Here is an 11,734-nt window from a genome sequence, read left to right as displayed (position 1 = left end):
TTAGGGGGTTGTGGCATCAGGAGAAGTCACAGAACAGTCTATTACAGATAACAATACTAATGAAAGGGACCCTGTAAGCGCAAACAAATTTGGGCACTCCCTCGTGATACAAAAAGAAGCATGGGGATTTTATATTCTAGAGGATGTTTATCAACCATACATGAGAGAATATCCATATAAGAATATACACGATCTACAAATAAAGGTATTTTTCTCGAACCGCTGAAGTCGTTGCCTTATTAATTCTCTTGAAGCACTGAAATTGCTACTCCATTATAGCAAATAAATGATGCTGTTTTCGAAATGCACCAAAAGATACAAAGTATACCTACCATATCATGCAACAAGAAATTCGTAAGTTACATTCTCAAAGAGTTCAAACACAAATTAGAGAAGAACAATTATACTAATAAAGTTATGCATAATGGTAGACGGAGCAGGAGGTGATTTTTTTTAAAGACATGGCTTTGGTTTTCCGCACCTTTCATGTCCAAATCCTGGCTCCGCCCCTGGTCTCTAGCTATCTTCACGCGTGCACCACGTGGACGCCGTTCGTCCCCTTGCGTTAGCCTCATCACGGCCCCATGAAAACAACTGATTCGAGCGTTTCCAGTGAGGCCAGGATATGGACGCTTTGAGTTTCATGCGGGTATAGGTCAACGCCGCGCACAAGGAACCAAATCATTTTTACGCCATCCATCGGGCGCGTTTGGGGGCTGAGACCAACCAAACACACTCCAAAATAGAACACCAACATGTAAAAAGTCTCGACGCCTAAATCACATCGACCGAGAATTGGCAAAACCGTAACTCATTTCTCTGATCTAATAAGACTGGTTTCCTTGGGCGCATTTCAGTTGCAGAAATAGAAAGGAGAAATCAACAAACACTCGCTTTCTCTCCCTCTCCGCTCTCTTCTATATAAAAAAAGACAATCCGTCTCACTGCGTGGAGGGCCCTACTCCCTGGCCCACCGCACAACTATAGTTTTGACTCGCTGGTCCTCACTTTCGTTTTTGGCGGGGCGAGCCCGCGAAGCAATCGCCGCGGTGCGAAAACCGCCCGTGGCGCGCCAAGTTTTTTCCTATACTTTCCTTTTGGGCGGGGGCGTGGGCTCGGCCGAAACTTGTGGCGCGCGCGCCGGGGCCGTGGGAGGAGTAGAAAATCCTTCGGACGCGCCAAACCTTCGCTCCCATTCTCCAAATTAAACCCGTCCCCGCGCGCTGTCTTCTCCCCCTCCTGCCTCCCCCATCTCCCCAATCCCACCGCCGCCTCCCCTCCCCTCCCCCGCGCCGTCGCCTCTCGCGCCTACCGTGCTTCCCGCCCGGATCAGCACCGAGGCGCGCGTGCCGCCTCCACGGGAAGGAATTCGGTTATCTCTCTCGCAAGCGGCGTCCTCGACGGCGGCGACCCACCGCGGCACCTTTTGCCGGTAAGGAACCCTAGATTTCTGCTCGTTTCTTTCTTCCGTCTTTCTTTTGCTATGAAATGCCGAATCCGACCAGATCTTGATTCTTTGCCCAGGACGTGCTCGCCGAAGGGGCGGGGCCGAGGAATGCGCCGCCGTGCCTGTACCTGAGACGGCGTCTGCGACAACTGAAATCTCCCTAAATCTGCGATCTGCGATCTGAACCCAACCGCCGCCAATCCCCGCCCACAATGGATGCCGGCGGTGGCGCTGCTCGCCCCGAAGCCCCTAGCGGCGAAGGCGCCAGGTTGGGGCAGTCGCAGATGGAGTTTGACGGCCCGGTCGTGCTCAACCGATCTGCCGAGCTCGAATCAAGCGATGCGATGGATATCGATGCGACCCCAGCGCAAGCTCCGAGCCAGATGGTGCCGCCGCCCACGCAGTCTCCCGCTGCTACACTGACGGACACCGTTGTACAAGTGCAGAAGCAGCTGAAGCGGAAGAGGGCATCCAATGGCCCTGTGATTGCTCCTGCAGAGAAGGAGGCTCTTGCTGACGGGTGCCGCCTGGAGCTCCAGGGCCTGTTCGAGTACTACAAGGAGGTTTCTGGGCACAAGATGCAGCTCGATGGTGGTGGAAATCTGTCAACCAATGCCATGATTGGGTGCTTGCTGGAGGAGAGCAATCTTGGGCTATCCAAGTTGGTGGATGAGACATTTGAGAAGCTCAAGGGAATAGAGGGTGTCTCTGTGGCTTCGGTCCGCAGCTCCGTGCTACTCATTGGGCAGAGGATGATGTACGGACAATCTAGCCCTGATGCTGATGTGTTGGAAGATGAATCAGAGCTCTCTCTTTGGTGCTGGGAGGTAAATCCTATCCTATGTTGTTCATTTACAAGTTAGTGCCATAATAGTTCAGTTCAATGCTATTTTAATCCAGAAAGAGTGGCTCTGTTTAATTAATATGTCTTGATGTCTTGTGGGTTGGTAATTGCAGGTAAGAGATTTGAAGGTACTGCCTGTGAGAATGCGTGGGTTTTTAAGTGCGCGGAGAACTGCCAGAAAGAAAATCCATGAGAGGATCACTGCTCTCCATTGTAAGACATATCTTCTTGCACCATGTTTGAACTTCCATCTATCAATGTTTGACAGTTAATATGCAAATTTCAGTTTTTTGGTTTGTATAGCTCAAGTTGTGCCCATTCGTTGAATATACAACATGCTTAGCTGTTATTTTTTTCTTGAAATGTTGTTGCAAGTTAGCTTTCATTGACATCTAATTAGAACTGTGAATTTGCCTACTCCATAGCTTGTTTTCTGTTCACTAAGTGCATCTCTATTGCAGCAACTTTGTCAGCTCTGGAATCTACAGGGGCTGAAAGTCAAGTAAATGAACTTAGAAAAGTATCAATGAAGTTAAGCAAAGCACTAAACCTGGAAGGGATTAGATCAATGGTGGACAGAGTGACACAAAAGAACAACATTCAAAGGTGTGTGTGTGTGCCTTTTGCATTGTGTTTTGTTTGTAGGCATTGGCATGCTCATATTATCTGAACCTTAAGGATTTGAAGCCCTAATACATGTGTATTTATTTGTGAATGAAGGGGTGCCAAAGATGTAGAATCAGCAGATCAGTCAATGCAAGTGATGCAAAATAATGAGGGAACTGTTGGCAGAGTAGATGCTGTGAATGGCTCTGAGCTGCCAAATGGAAATGATCCTGCTAATGTTAGTATCTCCTCTTTCCTTTCCATCATTTAAAAAACCGAAGTGTGCAAGTATTTAAATAATTTCAGAGAATGTGATTAGCTATGTATTCTATAGATGGTATGAAGATACTGACAAATTTTGTATACATTAAGTTGCTGCACCTTATTCAAACTTTTAGAAATCAGATTAATTTTCTTATGTGAACTCATAGTGCATATACACAACCAAGCTGTCCTTATATTGGATTGCTTAGCACTTTTGTGAATTCTGAGCCAATATAGCCTTGTTTCTTTCTAAATAAATTAGGATATCATAATAGACCTGCTAATCTGAGATTGTTGGTTTTGCCATTTGATCTGCAACTACAACGATTCAGTGGATATGTTAGTTTCTTGTATAACATTCCAACATAAATTAGGCTATCTGTTTTTGAGTAAGAGCAACATGCCATATTACAACAGCAGTGCTGCAAGTGAACTGCATTTCTGTTTTATCCACTAATGTCATGTTGTACCACCAAATTCTAGGAACAAGTAATTCTGAAAATGCAAAAACAATCCCAGAAGGAAACAAAACGCCAGGAGAAAGAGGAACATCAGATGATGAAACAGCAAAAGAAAATGCAAGAAGAGGCACTGAGAGAACAAAAAAGACGTGAAAAGGAAGAAGCTGAAGTAAAGAAGCGACAAAAGAGGCAGGAAGAAGAAGCACTGAAAGAGCAGAAGCGCCGTGAAAAAGAAGAAGCTGAAATGAGAAAACAAGAAAAGAAGCAGCAAGAGGATGCTCTGAAAGAGCAGAAGCGCCGTGAAAAAGAAGAAGCTGAAATGAGAAAACAGCAAAAGAAGCAGCAAGAGGAAGCTGATAAAGAACAAAAGCGTCTTGAGAAGGAAGCCGCGCAACTCAAGAAACAACTGGCCATTCAGAAGCAAGCTTCATTAATGCAGCGCCTTTTCAAAAGTAATGACAGCGAAAAACCTAAATCTGGAGAGAATGACTCAGATGTGCACACTGTTGATCCAGGCACTACGAAAAAAGAGATATCAGCTGCTACATCAATAATTGATTCTTCCTTCTCTCTGAAAGAGAGCTGGACTTTGGAGTACCTTCAGAGGTGAGCTATGTCTCCTAATATCAATATTCCTTTTGATAGTAGGCTAGCTTATTAAACACATTCATGAGGTTGCTCGAAAGCAAAATATGCATGAGGCTTTCCCAGAGAAAATTAACATTCATGATCTATTGTAGTCTTACTGTGCCTTTTACATGCTTTAGATATGCCATTGATATGGGTCGAATGGAATGCATCACAGGTTGCAGATCACTGGTTGGCAAAAGTTATCAAGCTATAACAGGTCCTCCAGATGGGGTATCAGACACAAACCCAAGGAGGCATTTAAAGAGCTGAAGCTTCAAAAAACCTCAGATGACATGATCGATGAAATACTTTCTACTCCAAATGAAGATGCTTGTCACAATTCAGGTCAAGAAAATGAACCAGATAAACTAGGAAATGACATTGATATGCTTCCAGCCAGTGAGGTGCAGTGTCATGTCACCCGTAATGATAATTCTCTGCCAACTAGATTGATAAAGAGAAAGCTTCTGCAATTTGCCAAAAGTAACAGGCCAGCATATTATGGGACTTGGAGTAAGAAAAGGTTAAAACCTAATCTGAAAAATATTAATAAATTCTTAATGTTTTTCAATCTACTGCCATATCATGCTATGTTTTATAATCATTTGCAGTGCTGTAATTCGTCCAAAGTGTCCACTTATGATGGACCCTGATCTTGATTATGAAATTGACAGTGATGATGAATGGGAGGAGGTAATTGCCACTGATCTTGCTTTGTCGTCCTTCCTTTCTCCCAAGAGATACTCATGTTATGTTTGCTGCACAGGTGGATCCTGGTGAGAGCCTTTCTGACTGTGAGAAGGACACTGATGAGGTTATGGATGAAGAAGATTCCAAGATTACAGATGAAGAAGAGGAAGATAGCTTTGTCGTCCCTGATGGTTACCTCTCGGATAGTGAGGTATACTCTTCTAACATTGAATAAATGATTAATTTGTCAACATAAGGTAGAAATTCTATTCCACATGTTTTTGCCTGTATGCTTACATCCAGGCATGTGCCTACCACCTCAGAGTTAACAAAAGTGCAAGACAAACAAGATTAAACCTGCATTCAGATGTGATAGACAGCCATTCTCTAGCATTTAGCTAGGCTGACCTGCAATACTTGTGTTATCCCCTTTATCTCGTTGAACAAACAACTTCTGTCAAAGCTGTTACACAGATAACAAACTTATAATGCTATCTTCAGCAAGAAATAAAAGAAATACACCTGCTCTTTGTTGATATGACACACCTCCAGTTCTGTTTGAGAGCATATGCGAGATCATTAGTTTTTTCATGTCTATAAGTATGCTACCTCATTCCCAAGCATCCATCATAATGAAATATTGTTCTGCAATTCAACATCTGGAGTTTCTTTCCTGCAGGGTATTCAGGTAGAAAGTCTATTGGATGAAAAGGCTGATGATGCCAGTAGTTTGCCAATGAGCCAGTGTCCAGAAGTTGAGGAATTCAGAACTTTACTACGCCAGCAAAAAGTGCTTAACACTTTGACTGAACAGGCTCTCCGCAAGAGTCAACCTCTAGTAATATCCAACTTAGCTCATGAAAAGGCTGACTTATTGACCGCCCAAGATCTCAAGGGAAGTTCGAAGATTGAGCAACTTTGTCTGCAAGTTCTTTCAATGCGGATCTGTCCAGGGGGTGGAGTTGTTGATGTGCCAGCCATTGACAGTTCATCTGCTGCTTCTGAAGAAACCAACCAGTCGAATGCAAAAAGTAGCCCTGCAGCTGCATCCTCTGTACTGGATACAGACCTGCAAGAAATTGTAAGTAATCACAACTTGTTTGTATTTCCCTGTTGAATGGAGGTAGCATTTTAAGGCATGTTTAATTATTCTTTGTTTAACTCCACCACAGGTTCAGGTGATACAGTCAAGTCGAGATGGTATCCACAAGCTGGTGGAATTGCTGCACCAGAAATTTCCGACTGTAAAAAAGACTCAACTGAACCATAAAGTGAGGGAGATATCTGACTTTGTTGATAACCGCTGGCAGGTCAGAATACTTACACACTTATCAGCACACCTTAGTACCTGACTATCACTGCTCATTTAATATAGTAGCATGACCGGATCAAAGATTTTCACTCTATTAAGGTGTTCTGCTCTTATTTGGCTGCAGGTTAAGAAAGAGGTTCTCGACAAGCTTGGCTTAACTTCCTCACCACCTGGTAACTACCCTATACTTCTTTTCTCAGTAGGAATGTTGCACCTCACTAACCATTTTTTCGTTTTTCAGTGGATCGTCCCCAGAAGACGAAAGCAGTAGCCGAACGTCCCTCTAAGACGAAAGGAATAGGCATGTACTTCTCAAAGCGGTGTTTACCTCCAGAAGAGGCTGTCAACGCCCTTGCATCTTCACCTGAGCTGCGCTTGAAACCGAGAACTGTTCAAGGCAGCAATGGTGTTGCTGGTGCTCCTCAGGTTGATCTGTTCCCCTCGCAGAAGTGATGGTCCTGACAAGCTGATCCTGAAGCAGTCTTTCTTGAATTGGTTCCATGCATTGGCGGTTTAAAACAAGCAGAAGCCTCTTGGGTAATAATGGTGTAATACAAAGGCCACTCAGGTGCAATATGGCATTGCATCCTGCTCCGAGCTGTAGAATGATTTTTTGCAATCTGCTCTAGCTTTGGTGGGTTTATAGACATGTGTCTTTTGTCATGTCAATTGTTCCATTGCTATATATGCTATTCTGGCAGTGAAGCTTATAATCTTTTTTACTTAGCATGCCTCATAATTTTTAAATTGGATGCACCGGCTGTCCCAATGGGGAAAACTGGGAACTGATGTATCGTCAGATTTTCTAAAGATGCATAGATCTTATAGTGAAAAACCAGAAAATATATGAGAATGCTGCATAAGCTAGGATTAAAACCCTGAGCCAGGGTACACCAAAGGCCCAATACCAACTTGGCAAGTTGTAGTTTGTGTCTTTGTGATTTATTTAAGTATTCCCTTTGTTTGGAAATAAGTGGTGTGGTTTTAGTTCAAATTGTTTGTCATCAAAGCAGCAGGGAAAGCATGAAACCTGAGCTAATTGCATAATTAAGTTCAAACTACATTGCACAAGTACAAATTTAAACTAGTTCAACGGGAGCGTGATCACTTTTGCCGTGGGCCGCCTCCTGAATGGTCTAGTCTCTTTCGTGTTGTCAAGCAGGGCTGGCGCTTCTCGGGGACGAGTTCTGGATGCATCTGCCTGAGGTTGGCCATGTACTCTTCACGGCTCAAACGCCTCTTGTTTTCATGTACAATGTGTGGAAAAAAAAGTAGATATCAGAACATGTATTTTGCAAAGCAAATATTAATCATGTTTAAAAAAATTGTTTTAGGTGTATACTGAAAAAGTACAATGTGTATGAAAAAAGTAGACATGTCCACATCAAAACATGTATTTAAGAATGTTAAATGGGCATAAAGAAATGTTCCTGATGTATAGAAAAATATACATAGTGTGTGGAAAAAAGGTAGATATGTGTCTGACAATAAAAAAGGGTGAAAACCGAAAACAAAACAAGAAAAGAAAAAAAAACAATAGAAAACTAGCGCAAACAGTGAAAAATCTGATATGAGAAATCATAGGAAAAAATCCGCTGTTGCACATGGAGAAAACCAGCGGCGGCTTTCTGGTTCTGTAGCTGCTTCCACCCCTTCGCCTAAAAAAGCCATGCTTCCGCTCCCCCTGCCGCCGCTTCGAGGTCAGAAAAAAAGGCATTCGCTGCCGCCGTCGCTCTGAAAAAGCCCAACATGGCACTTAATCGGGCCCAACTCAAAGGCCGTCGCCATTGCCATGTACTCTTCACCTCTCGAACGCCTCTTGTTTTCATGTACAATGTGTGGAAGTTTTGTTCCCTCTAGCTAGGGTTTTGTTCTCCCGGAGGCGACTTTGCCGCCGCCGTCGAGTTTCTTGACCTTCCCTCCTCCGATCTCCCTGTGCTGAAGGATTAAGGCCACGAGGTCTTGATCGGTGCCTAGGGCAGATAGGAGAGATAGGGTCCCGCCCCTTGCTTATCGCCCGATCCAAGTTTTTCTCGGTCAAGTTTTTCGATCATGGCCGCAGACGGATCTGGATCTTCTGGTAAACACTGCTACCGAAGTGGAGATGATGATGGCGAAGCTTGGCCTGCGGGAAGAGGATCTTGATGATGTGGTGTACGACGAGAAGGAAGCGCCGCCAGATGCAGCAAGGTGGGTGGCGCTGGCTAGGGTACACATCGATAAACCGTACAACCAAACTTGGTTTTTCAAGAACATGCGTGCTGCATGGGATCTAGCTCACAACGTCAAATTTCGTTCGCTGGAGGATAATCTGTACTCCTTCAGCTGTTTTGCCTTGGTGATTGGGAACATGTCATGCAAGATGGTCCCTGGAATTTCAGGGGCAACGTAGTGGTGCTGGTTCCCTATGATGGTGTCACAAAACCAACCATGGTCAAGCTAGATAAGATTGATATCTGGATCCAAATTCATGATGTGCCGGATAAGTATGCTCACCTGGTGGGTGCCCTAGCAGCAAAGGTGGGAGAAGTTCTATATGCAGAACCAATCACTCAAGATTTTGCTGGGAATTTTTACCGGGTCTGGGTGAAGATTAATGTTTACAAACCATTGAAGAATGCAGTCTCAATGATGGGAAAGACAGATTTATCTGGTGAAGTACGAAAGGCTCCCGGATTGGTGTGCGGTGTGTGGACACCTTGGTCATGTCTTCAAGGAGCATGGCAATGGAATCCATGCCCCATCAGCTCTATTCTTCAAGGATCTCAGGGCAACCTAGAACATGCGCGTGGGAGCAGGTCCGAGCAGTGGCTGTGGTCGTGGAAGACGCGGTGGTCGCCGGGGTGGATGCTTGGGAGGTCGAGCAAGCAAGCAACCGGGAATAGAAGACAAGGATGATGTGGAATAGGATATGGACCTGGAGATGCAGCATGCTGAGGAAGCGAACATGAAACGCTCCTCTGAACTGTCCGACCCATTGGGTGGAATAGGAGTTGTAATGTCGGCAGGAACGACCCTCCTAGCTCTGCCCCCACCAGTGGTTCCTGCCAGCCCATCGTCAAAGCAGGACCCGAAGAGGATCAGGACGAATGCTGAGAAGAATAACGGGAAGAAAGGACCAGCAAGTGACATGCAAATTGAAGCAAAATCTGCGACCTCCCGAGGGGAGGATTGCCGGGCACAATGGATCTCCTATGTTGGAATTGTCGCGGTGCGGGCAAAGCTACGACAATTCGCGACTTAGCGAAGCAATTTGCCCTGACAGTGCTATGCATAGTAGAAACCCAGTTATCAAAAGCACATGTCGAAAATCTTGCTGGTACTTTAGGTTTTAATCATTCATATGCTGTTAGTAGTTCGGGCCCTAGTGGCGGCATTGGTGTTTTTTGGAATGATGGAATAAAGCTAGATGTTTTTGGGTACTCGGAGTATCATGTAGATGCTACTGTTTCTATCCCAAACTTTGCAGAGTGGAGGCTTACATGCGTGTATGGCGAGGCATAGGTGGGAGAAAGATACAAAACCTAGGACTTGCTAAAATCTTTGACGGCAGAAAGCAACTTGCCATGGCTATGTATTGGGGATTTCAATCAAGTTCTACACCAACATGAACACTCTGGGGCCGGCCAACGCAGAACTTCTCAGATCCAAGGATTTCGGAATGCCATGGACATCTGTGCCCTCCAGGACTTGGGCTCCAGGCGTGGACCTTTGAGAAGAAGACATCTGGTGGGGGCTACTGTTGAGTACGCCTCGACCGTGCAATGGCAAGTGTTGAGTGGACATCTCTATATCCTCAGGCAAGTCTACTTCATGAGACGGGCGCTGCTTCAGATCATTGCCCGATCGGATTACTCTTGGAACCTGGTGAACCGGTGTCAGTCCAGAAGAAGTTGTTCAAGTATGAGCTGTACTAGGAGAAGCAAGAGGATTTTGGTGCATCTCTCGAGGGCATGTGGACAGAGTCACCCCGGGGACAAACTGTCACAGAACTGAGCACAAAACTGGGTGAACTGTCAGCATCGTTGCAGCAGTGGAGTGCGGCTACCATTGGAAATATTGCAAAGGAGATTAAAAAACTATAGAAGGAGTTGGCAATCTTGCAGAATGACCCCAGGCACTTATCCCCCTCACTTGCAGAGACGAAAATTACGGATCGTCTAGTGGAGCTATATCATACGGAGGAAATAAAACAACGGAAGCGCTCGCGTATTGACTGGCTTTCAGATGGTGATCGTAATATGAAGTTCTTCCAGAGACGTGCCAGTATGCGCCGAAGGAAGAATATGATAAAAAATCTCCAGCGAGCCGATGGCTCTATAACCCAGGATCTGGCAGAAATGGCTCAATTGACCAATGAGTTCTATAAAAAATTGTTCACTTCTGAAGGCACATCGGGCATGGGAGTGGTGCTTGACTCGGTTCCGGCCAGGGTGATGGCCGAGATGAATAATGTGGGCTGACCGCTCCATACACACCCAATGAGGTAAAAATGCTCTTTTTCATATGTATCCCACAAAAGCCTCGGGGCCAGACGGATATCCGGCACACTTCTTCTAGAGGCATTGGGAGCTTTGTGGTACTGAAGTCATGAATGTGGTCGTGAGGATTCTGCGTGGGGAGGAGAGTCCCGAGGTAATAAATGAAACGATCCTTGTGCTAATACCCAAGGTTAAAGACCCCACAAACTTAACTCAGTTTCGTCCCATAAGTTTGTGTAATGTGCTTTACAAGATTGCGTCAAAGGTGCTGTCCAACAGGTTGAAGCAAATCTTGCCTGATATAATCTCTGAGGAGCAATCTACATTTGTTCCTGGCTGACTAATCACTGATAATATAATAACCGCTTATAATGCTTACACTTCATGAAGAGGAACAAAGCCAAGAGAAATAGATTTTGTGCGGTGAAGTTGGACATGATGAAGGCCTATGGCCGGGTTGAATGGGACTATCTTCGTGCAATCATGACCAAGATGGGATTTGCACAGTCTTGGGTTGATACAGTGATGAGAATGGTATCTTCAGTAAAGTTTCCAGTTCTTTTCAATGGATCCAAGCTTGATTTTTTCACTCCTTCAAGGGGAATCCGTCAGGGAGACCCTATTTCTCCATACCTATTTTTACTTGCAGCAGAGGGCCTTTCGTGCCTCTTAAAAAATCAAGATGAATCATCCCAGTTGAACGGTATTCGAGTGGTCCCTTCGGCTCTGCCGGTTAGCCACTTGCTCTTTGCAGATGATAGCCTGCTGTTTGTGAAAGCTAGTGCTACTGGAGCAAATGAGTTGTCTTCTTTGATGGAGAGCTATTGTAATGCATCGGGCCAGAGAATAAATCTTGCTAAATCCTCTGTTTTTTCAGCAAAGGATGCCCCAACCCTCTCAGAGCCGAGGTAAAGGATGCCCTAAATATTGACAATGAATCCTTAACAGATAAATACTTGGGGATGCCTTCGGATGTAGGAGCGAGCAAGAATTGAGCTT

General features: G+C 45.0%; 1 protein-coding gene across 1 annotated transcript; it reads left to right on the top strand.

Moving 5' to 3' along the window:
• Positions 1 to 1,184: 1,184 nt before the first annotated feature.
• LOC123112906 (chromatin assembly factor 1 subunit FSM) lies at positions 1,185 to 6,976 on the top strand. The gene is made up of 13 exons (XM_044534005.1): positions 1,185 to 1,432; positions 1,525 to 2,274; positions 2,405 to 2,504; positions 2,753 to 2,897; positions 3,012 to 3,135; positions 3,645 to 4,228; positions 4,428 to 4,775; positions 4,864 to 4,945; positions 5,019 to 5,153; positions 5,622 to 6,023; positions 6,115 to 6,252; positions 6,379 to 6,427; positions 6,496 to 6,976. The coding sequence occupies exons 2-13, from the start codon at positions 1,660 to 1,662 to the stop codon at positions 6,705 to 6,707; spliced, it is 2,934 nt and encodes a 977-aa protein (XP_044389940.1). The 5' UTR covers positions 1,185 to 1,432; positions 1,525 to 1,659; the 3' UTR covers positions 6,708 to 6,976.
• The last annotated feature ends 4,758 nt before the right edge of the window (positions 6,977 to 11,734 follow it).

The sequence above is a fragment of the Triticum aestivum genome, chromosome 5B (genome assembly GCF_018294505.1).
Source record: "Triticum aestivum cultivar Chinese Spring chromosome 5B, IWGSC CS RefSeq v2.1, whole genome shotgun sequence".
NCBI lineage: Eukaryota > Viridiplantae > Streptophyta > Magnoliopsida > Poales > Poaceae > Triticum > Triticum aestivum.
Note: the sequence above shows the minus strand (reverse complement) of the source record. Positions and strands in the feature narration are given on the sequence as shown.

What these genes read in the sequence shown, in the direction of transcription:
- LOC123112906 (XM_044534005.1), top strand. Translation starts at nt 1,660, where the DNA reads ATGGATGCCGGCGGTGGCGCTGCTCGCCCCGAAGCCCCTAGCGGCGAA. An exon ending in GAGGATCACTGCTCTCCATT is followed by an intron (nt 2,505 to 2,752) that starts GTAAGACATATC and finishes TCTCTATTGCAG; the next exon opens with CAACTTTGTCAGCTCTGGAA. An exon ending in GTGATGATGAATGGGAGGAG is followed by an intron (nt 4,946 to 5,018) that starts GTAATTGCCACT and finishes TTTGCTGCACAG; the next exon opens with GTGGATCCTGGTGAGAGCCT.